At 36.5% G+C, this 16,313-nt stretch overlaps 1 protein-coding gene across 5 annotated transcripts in view; it reads left to right on the forward strand.

Moving 5' to 3' along the window:
- The window catches only part of NNT (nicotinamide nucleotide transhydrogenase), a 43,763-nt gene extending 37,175 nt beyond the window's left edge, over positions 1–6,588 (forward strand). For all 5 annotated transcript variants that reach the window (XM_015652845.1, XM_015652846.3, XM_033511317.1 and 2 more), the window contains 3 exons: positions 1,169–1,287; positions 2,262–2,377; positions 3,634–6,588. In XM_015652845.1, the coding sequence (XP_015508331.1) occupies positions 1,169–1,287; positions 2,262–2,377; positions 3,634–3,783 (385 nt within the window). In that variant the 3' untranslated portion in view covers positions 3,784–6,588. The remainder of the gene's footprint in view (positions 1–1,168; positions 1,288–2,261; positions 2,378–3,633) is intronic.
- Positions 6,589–16,313: the final 9,725 nt, after the last annotated feature.

Genomic DNA, 16,313 nt, shown 5'->3' on the forward strand with positions numbered 1-16,313 from the left:
ATTAGTAAGTCTCTCCTTTCTGAAGAATTCTGAATTATTTTCATTTAATTCCCAATTTACTCGGATTTCTGTTCTGAAATTTCTCTTCCAAAATCCAGTAATTCAAAAATCCAAGTTTTTTTCTTGACTATTTTCCTTCTCTTCCAAAGTATTTGTAAGCTGCTGAATTAAGCATTCATCTTCAGCCCCCTATAATGTTAATCTGAGACAGTTCTGGTGTGCATGAGTCAGCATTCCATCTGGTGTAGCTTCAGAGATGGAAAGACAGAAAAGGGCACAGGACAGGAGACATGGATATGCCTTGTTTGTAAGGGCCAGTAGGTGATCTGAAGAGTACCAGGAAACAGATTTGCTTCTAACCAAGTACATATTTGGTGGTTGCAGCTAATCAGTTTAACATCTTCATTCTGTCTTTTTCAGGTTTTGTCTCATAGGGAACTGCATGCATGCCTGAGCACTCCAGGTGCCACCCTGTTAGTCTCTCTGAAATTTTAGTAATTCATGAGCAGTGTATTTTCTCTGAGTTGTTTTTGAGCTGTTCTGAAAACACTTTTAAAAAAAAATTATGGTTAAACTGTTACAGTTTCTTAGCTCTCCACCTTTTCAGTCCCCATCTTTTTTTTTTATCTCCATTTCCTCCTAAGGTCAATCCTGAGAAGAAAGTGGCATGTTAACCTAATTCAGCAAGGCATTGTCTTGTGCTTGAAATAGATCCCCTGTTAATTTTTCTGTTCGATTGAAAGTGTGCATACACTTCATACATAAGTGTTTCTTATACATAACCTAGACATACCTGAGTCAATAAAGTCATTTCCCAAGGCCATCTATCTCTAGGTCTAGGAATGGTTTTGCTTCAGAAAGGTGGCATGGTGATTTTATTTAGTCTGTGATGTTTTCAGTAATGTAAGGGACCTGAAAAACATATTAATGTGAATGGTAGTTTTGGAGTTAAAAGGTTAATTAGTAAAATTCCAAAAGAATCTGTCATAAGGTTTGAAATATGATACTGCTTGGAAGGTGAACTGTTCAAGTTTAACAGTTTCATGTTATTAATTGCCATTTGGACTTACACTTAAGAACTTCTCAGCCTTGTATGTGTCACAGATGACAATTTTAATGTATAAAACACAGTGATCCAAGCTTTTTAATGGGATTTCTTCCCTTTTAGGTTTGGTATTCACCCTGTGGCTGGCCGTATGCCAGGTCAGCTGAATGTACTGCTAGCAGAGGCTGGTGTTCCCTATGATATTGTACTGGAAATGGATGAAATCAATGAAGACTTCCCAGGTTAGCACATGAGCCATAAGTTTCCATTAGATTGGGTGATTTATTTGATTCTGTTTGTGCACTGCACAGGGATTTTCAACAGCAGAAGGCCAAAAAGTTAAGCCATTCAGTTTATCTTTGTAGAGGATTAGACATTTTTTTTTTTGGGGGAGAGGAGGGGTAGGGAGGGAGTTGTTTTTTTTTAATTGCTTGTGGCTGTGAAGGAAATGGCAAATGCTGCATCTTTATTCAGTATTATATTATATTATATTATATTATATTATATTATATTATATTACATGACATTATATTATATATTACTTTAGATTATAATTAAGATATATGTTATAAGATACATTATATTATATATATATAATAAGGTAATATAACATATACAATATGTTATATAAAATTAATTAATAGTATGATAATTAATATTTATAATATTAATGATATTATTTATTACATTGTATTATAGTTTATCTCTGTTACTGCCCCATTCCCACAGATGAAAATTGTTGTTACTTCTTTAGTTCAGGTATTGTGGTGACTTGACCCTGTAATATACTGCAAACCTGTACAGCATTGTACTGACAACTTCTTGCTTTCTTACATCTTCATTTAAAGGGCAAAAGGTCACTGGCAAAAGGTTTTTCAGAAGAATATTCAAAAGAAAAGCCAGGCATAAAAAAATTTGAAAGTGACGATACTATGTGGGTATTCAACCACATTTAAATATGAAAAGGATTTAAACTTTGTGTGGCAGGGTGGTCTAATAAGTTCCTTGGAATTGGGTTGTGGATGTGTTTGTTAGAGGTAGCTGGCAGCACATTTGAACTCTCATATAATGCGCATACAACTTGCCTGAGAAGTTTGTAAAATACTTGTGTGTATGCTTAACCATTTGGGGTTCTTCTGCCTAGAATATGCATCAGCCTCAGTGTTTCAATTCCAGATAATTTTTCATCAGTGTTATTTTCTTTGTCTGGCTGCAGAAACTGACTTGGTCCTTGTAATTGGTGCAAATGATACAGTTAATTCAGCAGCTCAGGAAGATCCAAACTCTATCATAGCTGGAATGCCAGTTCTTGAGGTCTGGAAGTCCAAACAGGTGAGATTAACAGAGTTGTCACCTACCTATAGCAAGCTTTTAAAAACATGGTTTATAGGATAAGATAACAAGATTCTTCCACTATTTTGGTTTCCAAAAGAAGATTTTCTCCAGGTTGTCCAACAAAATGGTCAGTGCTTTACAAGTGTGACACACTGTTCATGGTTTTATAATCATCATCAAGTGCTTTAGTGAGACTAATGATGACTGCAATAGAAAAGATCAATTGGAGTGCTTCTACTAGATAGAATGTGATTAGAATAAATGGTGGTCTGCTTACATCTGCAGCCCTGAAACATTTCTGTACAAATACCTGTTATGTTAAGTTTATATTTAACAACTTTAATACTGTGGTAGAATACAAGAATGAATGATATGCTTAAATAAAGTAAAAAACCCAAACTAAACCCCAACAAACATAGCCCCCAAAAAACCAAACAAGACCCCAAAACAATGCATGGCTGAGTCAAGTAGAACGCTTAGACTGTCCAAGTTGAACCAACAGTTTAGTTACCTTAACAGTTTTGCTCTGATCTAAAGTACATATATTTGTGTTTCCCTGGTGTAAAATCTTTGATACCTTCTTCTGAATGCAGTCTTAGTCTCAGTTGTTCTGTGGGTTATCCATTAAATAGTCACAGGCATATACATTTATCAGCAGTGTATGTAACTGTATATTATGACAGACACAGTTAAGATAAAGCTTCTCAGTTTCTCTGCTGAAGGTGCCATGGTTAACTAATTTGACACAATAGCTGGAACTGGCTGATTTTTATTTTTTTTTTAATGTCCCATGTATGAAGTAATACAGATCAATAGTAAAGACACTGTTGCACCAAGTATTTATGTGAATACTTATATGAATTTTGTTGCTATTAGGGAATTGAACACTTCAAAACTAAAGTCTCAAACCTTTTCAATGTTATAGTCATCAACTGACAACTTGCTTTGACTTCATTACATGGAATAAAGTAAATGTAATATTCAATTTTATTACACAAAATATGTGTAATATTCACCATGTCTTAAGCTGAAATATAACATTGTTTTTAACCACAGAATGTTTCTGAAATTGGTCTGGATATCAGTTTATCTCCTATATTAAAATTTGAAATACAGTTTCACAGCAGTGAGTATCCTGTTTTGATCAGAGGTTTCTCTTCCCTTATTTGTGGAGTTTAGTTTTGTGTTGCCTTTGTTTGAGGAAGGGTGCTGGTTGCACTTTGCTGTTTCAAACATGAACTCTTTATGTGCAGGTCATTGTAATGAAGAGATCTCTGGGAGTTGGTTATGCAGCAGTGGACAATCCCATCTTCTACAAGCCCAATACTGCCATGTTGTTGGGAGATGCTAAGAAGACCTGTGATGCCCTGCAGGCCAAAGTCAGGGAATCGTACCAAAGCTAAATAGTGATTTATATTCTGCTCATATTTACGACTACAGTTTTGTCACAGAGGTCACAGAAAATGAGAGGTGGAAGAATACCTTACTGTCATAAGGCAGCTGACTTTTGGAGAAGACTGCATTGACTCCTAGGAGATGTAGTTCAGTCAGGGGATATAGACTTGTATAAAAAGATGGGCAGATTAGCCCTTCAAACTAAATCTCCAATGAGACAATGCATAAAAGAATGAAAATGTTCTTTTTAAGGTCAACATTGAGCGGTTACAAGAAGGAACTAATAACTCATGGCCATCTTTAAGTAGTTACTGACTTCCTCCTCCTTACTGTCTGTACTTCTGTCATGGAAATTCATGAAAAAATACTGTGCCAAAACTGTATTCAGTCTTATCATCAAAGCTGTTTTTTGGCTGGTATGGACAATGCAACTGTTGATTTCATCAAAACTTAAAAATAAATTTCAAACAGATGCAAGCAGAAGCGAATCCTTGCATGTCCCTTCAAACTCAGGACATTCTCTGAAATAGATGCTAACATGATTTGAGATCTAAGCATAATGTTATTTTTCTTTTGGGGATTGTATAGATGCTGTGAATCAGGAACATTTTAGGAAAGTTACTTTTCTTTAAAATACGGTTCCACTGTTTTTATGGTGCACACTTATGTTAAATGAAACACAGGATATCAGGCACTTGCCAAGTAATCTTCAAGTCTGACAAGGAAATGTACATTTACTTGAACTGTTTACCTATTTTAAGCAGCTTGTAAATGTTCCATCTTTTGCCTTTTTAAGTGTCTGAGAAAAAATATGGTCCAGTTCTGCACAGGCAGAACATATTGCATACTTGATCTGTTCACAGAATTTGGACCACAGTGTTTCAATTTGTTCACTTAGACTTTCAATTGTACTTACTACTTTAGGAGTAGCGATGCTTAGTGATGCTTTCTTAATTAATATTCTTGTGATCCTGAAAAAAGCACATTTGAACTCTTCCTCTCTGTTCTGCTCTTGTGAGATCCCACCTGGATTGCTGTCTTCAGCTCTCGGGCCCCCAACGCAAGAATGATGTTGACCTGTTGGAACAAGTCCAGAGGAGACCACTAAGCTGATCACAGGCCCTGAGCATCTCTCCTATGGGCACAGGCTGAGAGAGCTGGGACTGCTCAGCTGGGAGAAGAGAAGGCATCAATGACACCTTGTAGCACCTTTCAGTACCTAAAAGGGGCCCACAAGAGGGTGGGAAAAGAGCTTTTCACAGGGCCGTGTAGTGACAGGATAAAGGGAATGGCTTCAAACCAACAGAAGACAGGTTTAGATAAGATGATGAGAAACTCTTTGCTGTGAGGCTGGTGAGGCACTGGAACAGGTTACCCAGAAAAGTGGATTCCCCATCTCTGGAATTGCTCGTGACCAGGCTGTATGGGGCTTTGATCAGCCTTGTCAGAAGGTTCTCTGATGAGGAAAGTTCCCTGCCTATGGGATTCCAGTTGGACCTGGATGATCTTTAAGGTCTCTTACAACCCAAAACATTCTATGCTTCTATATTTAAGATGCTGAAAATTCATTAGAATTCTATATTTAAGATGCTAAAATTATTTAGAATTTTTCTAAATAAATAAGCTATTGTTTGGACAGCACAGTAACATTCTAAACTTAAAATCCAGTGTTTTGATTATTTGGCTTTTCACTGATCTAATTAAAAGCATGTTTAATTTTCCTAATAAGTCCAGCAAAGTTAAATTATGACATAGATTGCTGTTTCATTTTTATTCTATTAAATATACTTCAATGAAATTCAAATATTTGCCTAATAACATGGATTTTTCATATTTCCATAATTATGTAGCAATTGTCCATGGTGACAAAGGCAAAATAGAAATCACTGTCCTTGTGTTAGAAAGCATTCATATCTAGAGAAGACAAACTATTATGAAGAAAGTCATAGAAGATTGAAATGAATCCATCTTGGTCAAGAGAACAAACATTTTTTTATTACACCATGAATAGAGACCTCATATCAAATACAGCATTTCTTCTTGGCTACCTCTGTTTTTATGTAAAGAGCACTTAAAACACAGATTTTGAATAGGTAATACACTAAAAAATGTAACCATACAGCAAGATCTATCATTTTTGCAGATCTCTTTTCTATGATCTGACATAAAAATTATAATGCAAGCACTAACATGTTGTATACTGCAGGAAAAGGCTTGTAATTAAATTTTAATTTAAAACACTGTGACAGCTATATTGGAACGTATCATATATGGCCTCTCAATTTCATTGTATTCAACTTTTCCTTCTGGGCTGTAAAAAATAGGAGGAAAATGGGAGTTTCTCCTTCCCTACTAAGCAAAGGGGGATTTGAAGGGACCTAACGTGCTAAAGCACTAATTTTTGTCTTGTCAAACTTGAAGTATCTGGCTGCAGTATGCATCATGTCTCTGCTCATAGACAGCTAATAAAAAATCTAGCTTTTCTTTAAAAAATAGCAAGCAGGGGAGGGGGAACACTTTTTCATTTTTACTTGGAGAAAGACCCCATTCTGTTCCTTTGGATCAGTAGTACCAGGGTTCTCTTTAACATGTGCTTTAACGTGGAACACTAGATAATTGTTGAAGTGCTAATAAAAAGTCAGTTATTTTTCTCTGTTGATCACTTTGTTTTCTCCTGTTGTTTTTCCTGAGTAGTTAACTAGTCCAAGATTACTTTTGAAAGTTAAGGGAATCAAGCTGCCACCAAAGGATTGAGATTGAAGGCTGTAGTGAATGGAAATCATAATAAAATATTCTTTTTCTTCTTTCTTTAATTGCATTTGTTCTTTACATTTTTTCATTCTAGGTGTGATTGTCACCTGACTGTAGCGACTCCACTTAGCTTTTTTAGTAAATGAACAGGGTTAGATAATTGAGAGTGATTGAACAAAATATGTGTTGTTCTTTTGAGATTAAAGAAAAGAAAAGCTATAATAACTGACTGGTCTGAGTAATTAATTTTCCAGTGGCTAAGGTGTGAGATGAATCCCATCCTTTTGAGCCAGGTATCATACAGATTTGTTTCAGTATTTTTTAGTTCTACAAGTGTTGAGTAGGTTGCTGTGATGATTTTAGTTTCTACCTTCAAAGTGAGTGATAAGTGAATAGTTTTAGCCATCTGACAGTCTGTTTAGTAGTATCACAAGTCTGGCATGGAGCTTTCATGTTTTCCTCAAGCTTCAGAGAAGCCCAGACTGAAGGTCTCTTCCAGAGGCTGCAGCCTGGCATTGGTTCATGAAGTAACTTGTCTGCCCTCTTGATGGTAAGAGGGAAACATACACAGAGCCAGTGGGTTTGTAGTGTGACAGAAGCTAAAGTTCTAGCCTAGTCTTGTGGATCTGACTGCTGCTATGAAGGTTTTCCTCTCTATCTCCAGCTTCTTATTATCACCCAAGAAGTGTTTGCTATAGCCTGACTCAAGCAGGCTATGAAAACCTGATCAGGTCACGGCAAAGCAGTGCAGCAAGAAAGAGTATGCAGGACACTTGTCTCTGTTCAGCTGTGAAGCTTTTGTAGTTTGCAGTGTGTATCCATGACTCACTGAGACAATTTTAATATTTGCTGTGGTGGGTTTTTTTTGTTGTTGTTGGGGTTTGTTTTGTTTTATTTTGGGTTTGTTTTGTTTTTGGTTTTTTTAAATACAAATTGTTACATTACTAAAGTTACAAAGAAATTTAGTTTGGAAAGATCTGTTAAGTTGGCCCAGTTTCCTGCTGAAAACAGATCCAATTTGATTAGATTGGTACAGGTTTTTATTTGAACTTCTTGGTGGAGATGTCAGACTCCCTGTTGTTACAGTGTTCATTTTTTCAGTTGGGAACAAGTGATTTTTTTTTAAAAATTGTAATTAAAATTTCCTTTTCAACTGTAATTAGAATTTCCTTTATTGGAATTTCTTGCAGCCCCATACTCCAGCAGCATTTCATACCCTTTTGCAGGCTGATGTACTCTCCCTCTGGATTGCATTCTCTGGAATGCATTAATTGTGCAAGCATTCAGTCCCTTCTACAATACCCACCTGGTGTTCTTATCTTAGACAAACCACACTGAACATCAGAGGCAGCTGAAAGGGAGGGGATGTGTGGGGGGAAGATGGACTGAAAACAGAACTATCTTCTATCATTTTTCCACTCTTCTTGAGCCAGAGACTTATTTAGATCAGAAAGTAAGCTTATAAAATACGGTATTTCTAAGAAACACATTTCTTATTTTCTGTACTGAAGTACAAAATTTTTTGTGCTGTTAAATTTGCTTTGAAATTTTTTGCAAGTAGAGGAATTTTACTGTTTACAAAATGACAAGGTTTCTGTTATGTGATCTGATTGATATCTGTCTCTCAGATTCTTGCTTTAGTCTATGATGTGGTTTCTGAAATTCCAATCTAATGAGTTGTGTATCCCACTATATTGATTTCATGCAACACACACTTAATTCTGGTCTATTCAAATAGAGAAGTTGGGGACTGAAAATGCTTCTGTATTTAAGTTTGAATAAAAACCCCAGCATTTGGAGTTTTTTCCACTTGCTAAGTTTTGGGTTCTTTTGCAGAGCACTCTTGGAGTACACAAACCTGGATGTTTTTGAAACTGAGCTAGAAGATATATTTGCACCATCAAGGAACATTTAGTCTGTAGGACTTATGTTAGAGGTCAGCCATAGTAAACACCCTCAAACAAATACGAGTGTATTTCATATCCTCCGCACAGAAGGCCTTGTTTGCTAGGTTTGTTTCTAGAATGCCAAAATAGCTGCTGAGGTAGTCTTCTGGATCTGCAGTGCATGAGAGACAACAAGGGGATATATTTCAAGTTTCTTCCATTCTAAGGCTCAGTTAGTAAGTAAACTTAATATTTAAATTCAAAGAAACACACCATATCAAGAGTGTTTTGCACCACCAGCACATGTGAGCTTTTGTGTAAGCTTTCAAATTCTACAGGAAAACTTTACAGAAGGGGATTGGAGGAGGAGTAGTAGATCTGAGTTCTAAGTACCTAAGAAGTACAGTTCAAACACTCATTTCATAAGACTTGCAATGAGTATTGTTCCATCAATGTGATTAGTGTGGGGTGGTTTATGAATAAACAAATTACAAATGGTAATAGCTTGCATAATCCAACTGCTCTGCAGCTGCCCAGAGGATATATTGCATTGCTGTCTTAGGCTGTTGTGATACATGCCTCTTCCTGAGAGGAAGATACACACTTAGATGTTTCCATAAATGGACTTAATAATATTTCAAGCTCTGAGTTATCAAAAAGGTGATGTTTTTGGAGCAGCAGAAACAATTCTAAAACACTAATTCAAGGTATTGAGAAATTAAGGGACTAATTTATAGCCCTTATTCCAGGGTGATCATTTTAATGACTTCTAAGGAAAGAGCATTTTCTCCAGCTGCAAAGATAGCGAGGAATGTTAGCTAATGGGAAGACTAATCAGGATAGAGTGTTAGGGGAAACAACTGTTCTGATTTCTCTTTTTCACTTTTGTCTGGAGATACATTTTCCTTGAGAGTGAGTGGGATCATATTCTTCAATTGAACATATGCAGAAGTAGTTTTGTCTTCTTCCTTTCATGATAGTTCATCAGTTTGATCCCATACACACCAAGGCTGGATATAGCCTCTACATCACTTTGAAACCTGGCACTTCAGAGTCCAATTTTATGCACACCTTATATAAATTATATGTTAATATGCATTTTTATTCACTTATTAGGGAAATGGCTGTGTAAATTCTACATTACTAATTTTTAAATTCACACACCTTTGAACTCTGTAGACTGTACTTCTGCAAAGCAGTTGTAACTGGAAAAGGATATGGAAAACAGCTATTAAACCTTATTTACCAACGACAATTGGTTTTAGAATATTATGTAAACAAGGTACAAAATATGTCTGCTACTCATTTTGATAATAGGGTCAATATGGGCCAGAAAAGGGGGAGACGAACTGTATGTCAGAGAATTAAAGGAGTCATACTGTAAAGATCAGCCCTTTACCTCACATGTAAGTATGGCTTTAAAATAAGGTTAGACATGATGCAGTTCTGTTAGATGTGCTAAGGATGACATTTACTAAGTGTGCTGTTTTGCAATTAGACATGGTACTGCGAAAAGGCCCTGTCAATCTCCTTACCATTTTTTCTTGTCCCTTGTTGACAAAACCCCATAAAACTGGTTATTACCCAACCATTTCCCTATTAAAGGAAGCAACAAAGGAACTAGAGGACAGAAGGACTGAAGGGGCTTCACACTCAGAAGTGTCTTCTGAAAGAAGTTTGAGGTTGAACTGTAGCACAGCATGAAATTAAGTTATTCTATTACATGGTCAGTCTAACCCGTAATTTAAAAAAATTCCTAACAGAATGGAAACTAACAGCTAATGAACATAAAAAGCTCAAGCAGATGTTAAAGCTGTCTCATGCAGTAATAACTAGCAGTTGCCTATTCCTCCTATTAAAATATTACAGATGTGGGTAAGAAAAGCCATTTAATTTTCTGATTTTACATTCTCAGAAGCTCATTTTTGCTATGGATTCTGGAAGAGTGAACTTCAGTTTTCAAGAGTTTTTTGGTGGATTTGCTGATATATGGACACAACACAGGAAGTCTCTAATCAACATCCACAATCCTTATTTTTCATTAGCATTTTGTCCCCCAAAATAGCCACTGAATGTTAATTTAGTGAACCATATAATTTCATGTAATTGAATTATAACTGAGCTTTTAAAACTGAGAAAAAGTAAAATATGCCAACAAACACAATGTGCTATGTATTGCTATAATTTTCATGTCATATTGCTGATGCTACACTGACTTATTTTTTAAATTTTCAGAGATATCCTAAGCCGCACTTTATACCTGGTTGATTTATCTGTGAAGTGTTAAGCTCATCCATAGAGCTGCTGAAGTTTGGCTGTAGACCTTGGAACCACTTTTTTTTTTTTTTTTTTTTTTCCTGCAGGATGATATAGCAAGTAGCATCTGTTACCTTTTTACCTACTCGTTTCATTTAGTGTTTTGTGAGAAATTACCATGACATTTGGTACTTAAATGCTAACTCTTTCTGAGGCATTTAGTTTCTCTTGTCCACCTTGGGAACTAGTTGTCTTTGCAAGTTTTTTATGAAATTGATCTTACAGGAAACCCAACAGTAGCCCACTTTCCTGTCCTGTATCTCTAACTCTGCTGCCAGGTTTAGAAACGAGAGGGAGCTTCCCATTTCTGCTCAACCAGCTGTTGTGGTTCCTAAAATGTTACTTGCATGGTGCTTGTTTGTTTTTACAGTGAGGGTGGTGAAGCACTGGCACAGGTAAGCCCTTTACATTCATTACAGATTTGAATAGAATAAATACAGCCTGGATGGGAGCTGATATGAGTGAGAGGCTTCAGTTTTAATGTGGAAACATGCCCTAGTGTATTGTGTTGCTTTGGGACTACATAGTCTTCATGCGATTCTTCAGGTTTATTAAAATTAATTTTATTAAAAGATTAAGTAAAACAATGTTGGGATGAAGTTGAGGTGTCTGAAGACCAAAATACAGTTTGAAAACCTTAATGTAATAAATAGTGTAACACTGCACATAAAATGCCTTGCTTTGGTTATCCTGCAGATGTGTTGGGTTGATCTCCCTAATGAATTGCAGTGCATCCCTCTGAATAAAGAGACATCTGAAATTTTATGTCTTTTGTTGATGACATGAGAAATTAGAAAAGTTTCAAGAGGGGGTGATTTTGACTTTTGTAACAGTCAATTCTCTTTCACTCTATTCAGGGCCCAGTCCTGTGGCTTTGGGCTGAAAAGTTAAATCTCAGTGTTTGGAGGGGTGTGATATCCTTCCATCTCAGAAAATGTACAATGGCTTACAAACAGCAACCATTTTTTAAATGAAATAAGTAGTAGCCTTAGCAACACATTGTTTCTGTGCATGCATTCTTCTCAAAATAATTGCTTTCAAAATTGTCAGCTCTTAAAAAGAGAAAGAGGAAAGCTGGATTTTTAGCCAGCCAGAACCTGGAACACATATAGTCTACAGACTGGTCCCATGCTGCTCTTGTGTTTGTAAGGTGGTATTCTACCCTTAGATCTTAATAAACCTGTAGCACAGGCTTCTGGGGATAAGGTAGCTTCTCACTCCGAACAGCTGTAAAAGGAGCAAGTCCTGGTATATGAAAGACGTGTATTTGAGAGGATGTTTTGTTAGAATTGTTTCTGCAGACAATGCTTTTCTTTATTCAAAAAATCCCATGCCAGTGAGGTGCAAAAGTTAGTATTTGAGCCTTAGTTTACAGCCAGTATCTTTTAAAATTGATTTTCAAAATATACTGATTTGACTCTCATCCAGACTTACCTAATACATTACAAAGTTAGGACAGGGAAGTAGCTCAGGTTTTGATCAGTTTGACATTAGGTTTACCATACCTAAAGACTTATGTTCTTTGCAGGAAATACCAAAGCATTCTGCCAGAGTTTAAATTAATTAATATTTTTCCATTTCCAAGCAGAGTTAGTATCAATTTGCTTTTGTCTGCCTACCTTCAAAGATTGCTTCCCTCATGGCTTTTACTTTTAAAACTAGTTGTAGTTGCCTTGGGATGATAATCAGGAATGCTCTGATGATCTTGTAGTACAGATTTTAATGCATGGACTTTGTGGGTGAAAATTAGTTTTGGTTATTTTCTTAATTGTCTGCAATTTGTCTTGGAGGAGGTGGCCATAGTTTGTAGGAATAAAAACATGGGAAAGTGTTACCATGCTTTGCAAGCAATTTAATTGAGCTGAATACAAATATAATAGGAAGGGAATAGAGACAAATAGGAGTTGGGTATCTAAAGCATTTTTCCCCCCAAATTTTTGTTGTTTTTATAATAAAGCTTCCATAAAATAAAGAAGATACTTATCAGCCTGAATTTGATGCTGTATCCAAAAATTTCTGTGTTCTTTATAGGAATTACTTGTGATTTATTATAATATTCACAAGCTTTCAAAAAAAAAAAAAAAAAAAAGACATTTAAGAAATGCAAATGTTGATATGTTCATATATGACATTCATGTTTTCTGATTAATGAGTAGATAAACCATTATCCCCTTACTGGATTGTATTTGCTGGGTAGCATATATTTTCAGGATACCAAAACAAGGTATGGTGGAAAAGAAAGACCCTTAATAACAGGTTTTTCTGCCCCAGGGCAGGTTTGATACTCTGAGCAGTATCAAAGTCCTAGTTTGTCTCATGTCTGTCCTGTGATGGTAGCAGTACTTTACAAGAGAACTTATGATCTTTGTCACCCTAACCACTACTCCAATGTTCAGGGTGTGGAACACGAGTTCCCACAAATTAAGAAGGCCTTTAAAGGCTACTGTTTTGCCATCATTAAAAAATCCTGTGGAAATAAACACTGTTGAGGTCTAAATAGTGTGGGTAGAGCACTCTGCATATGTGCTGCAGTATGTTGTCAAAGCCTGCTTCAGAATAAATATATACACATATATACAAACATATTTTGCTCAAGTATCCAAGACTTTTATATATGTTGCTGTCTAGTTGCATATTTAGGGAGTTTTTGTGAAAGCTTTTTAAAGAAATGTCAGTTAGGTCTCTTTGGCTTAGGTTGAATTTGCATTATTACTGAGAATTAACTTAGTGCAGAATGTGTAATGGAGCAGCTATGGCATTGTCTTCTGAAAAAGACCTTTCTCTCTTTGTGAGTTGGTTGTTGCTATTGTTTGGTGGTCTGCTGTTGTCATAACAGACTAAAAATTAAAGGGAGAGTTGACATCTTTTATTAGGCAACTGCTGTAGTTAGGAAAAGAACAGACATATTTTTTTCAGCCCTCATTTTCTTTCTCAGGTCCGAAATGGCCTTGTACATAGCTTTGAACTGTGCTTAGCATGAAATATTCTGCTCCTTTTACAAGCTATATTGTTGGGTCTTACATTATTTCTTCTTACAAAACTTGCTTTCCATGCCATGTCAGGTAAATCTTTATGAAATTTCTTATTGCTGTGAGATCTAAAATTATTAAACATTAATATGTTACTAAATATATCTCATGTGTTTTTTTTTCCTGGCATTTATTCTTAAAAAAATGCCTATTTTCTCTAGCAGAAATAATTGTTAATCTTATTGTAAATCCTAATGCCTTGAAAATTCTTAAATAAGAATTTAAAATAGAATACACATGTTTCTATTGACACAGCAAAAATAAATCACGTTCCTGTAAATAAGCAACAGTAGATAGGACCTGACCTGCTTTTCTGTGCTGTGTCCTTTTTCACTGGGTTCTGCTGGTAAGAACAGCAGCAAGGTCTAAGTCTCTGGTGTTGTGACTGGGCCTTGTGCTTGTGACTGTCACAGAAATCACTCCAGAGTGTTCAGGTGGAAGATATGCCCATCCCCATCCTCTCTGGTGTACAGAGTCAGACAATGTGATACTATTGAGTGTATTGTTCAGGAAAACAGGTTAATTAAATTATTTCCTAGGTCTTTATGTAACTATCTCTTCTGAGAAGGTCAGTATGGAAATGCTTGGTGTTTGAGCTCATAAAAATGAGGTTGAATGTAGTTTAAATGTATGAAAATACAACATAACAGAATATGCAGGAAAAATGCCCAATGTGGCTTCTGTGTTCCATTTCCTAGTCTTAGAATAGTCTTGCTGGGATTTTTTTAGACACTTAGACAATCCCTAATATGCCTTCTCAATTCAGCTGCTCAGCTGTGTTTTTTGAGAGTATTCTAATGCAGCACTTTGAGAACTGATGAGTATCACAGACAGGTGGAAAATTTCATTAGAGTGCCTCTGGGAAATCAGTTTTCATTCTGCCTTTTTGAGATCAAAACAAGCTGCAAAATAAATAGCCTTGCAATTAAATTCAACTGCAAATCTGAAATTCAAAATCCTCATTTAAATGACATCTGGGCTATCTCTGTGCCTCCCTTATCCTTGTGTCAGTTTCCCATGTGCTGTTTCTAGTGAGGGCCTTGAAGAAGTTCTTTTCAGTCAGAAAAACTGACTGGGCATCAAGTATGGGCACTTGGAGTAAAGAGGGAGCAGAACAAGGGAAGAAGAAAGATGTGGATGCTGGAGCACCTGGCTTGAGAACTGAATGGTAATTGACTGCACCGGCCACTGGATGTCACTTGTTCCACATAAATATATCTATGAAGCTAATTGTCTGGCAGCAGAGACAGAAGATTGTGAGTCTGTTTGGGAACATGCAAATGGTATCTAACTGAGGATGGGCAGCAGGATTTTTCTTTCCCTGACTTATGCTTTTTCACCTGAAAATCAAGAGAGCTTAATTTGAAGTGACATCTTTGATGTTACTTTGGAGCACAAGATGCTTGTGGCTGGCTTTTGCCTATTCCACCCTTCTTAAGTTTGGATGCTGGCTTTTCCTGGAATGTGGAGCCATAGGGCAGCCATCAGGAGGGTCCTATTTCTGCCACTACAGTGCTGGTCTCCACCCCCTTTGTAGCATTAACAGTGACTTGCACCATGAGTTGAGTCAACAGAAATGTGGTTTTCACAACAGTGCTTTTCATCTTTTGTAAGTAGGTTTGCCTTAAAGATGAAAAACACGGGTGTAGAGAAAGATACATCAAAGTCAGAAAAGGAAAAAAAGCAGGGAAAAACCCCAAAAAAACAAAACCAAAAAACCCTCAAAACCCAAAAAGTCTAAATTTAGTGTCCTTCTGTGTATTGGCTTACGTAGTTACACTTGATCTTGTCATGTGCTGTGCAAACAGAATTGTGCCTGGATTTACAGCCTGTCACCTCCTGAGAGGAGGCCTTAGCCAGGTGGGGTTGGGGTCTCTTCTCCCAGTTAACCAGTGACAGGACAAGAGGTCACAGTCTTGAGCTGTGCCAGGGAAGGCTCAGGTTGGACATTAGGAAGAATTTCATCACAGGAGGGTTGATCAGACACTGGAAGGCGCTGCCCAGGAAGTGGTGGAATCACTGTCCCTGGAGGTGTTTAAGGAAAGGCTTGACATGGCACTTTCTGGTCTGCTTGACAAGGTGGTTGGGTTCAATGACCCCAACAGTCTTTTCCAGCTTAACTGATTCTGTGTGATTCTGTAACTGCATCATCTGATAGCAACCAAAAAACTAATATAAAAGGAGGAAGGGCCTTTTCCTGACTGATCCACAGATAAATGTGTCAAGCCTTTCACTTAGGTGTCAATGCATGTGCACGAACTCTCAACCTGAGCACATTGTCCCATCACTTCTTTTGCTGGCTAAATTTTCATAATTCTAGTAAGTATATAAACTGTGTAAATGTTTGTATAACTATGTAAAAACAAAAAATTCCAAATATATTCATGAAATGAAATATGAAGACTTGTAGAATAATCTAAAGGATATAGAATACATAATATGAGTTAAATGTATATATAATACCCCATAGTTAGTGAGTTTATATCAATACAGACTTTGTCTGTAGTTGTTTTCCACTGAAATACTTCCTGTGTAGGTGTCAGCTCTTAAAATTTA

This window comes from Parus major, chromosome Z (genome assembly GCF_001522545.3).
Source record: "Parus major isolate Abel chromosome Z, Parus_major1.1, whole genome shotgun sequence".
NCBI lineage: Eukaryota > Metazoa > Chordata > Aves > Passeriformes > Paridae > Parus > Parus major.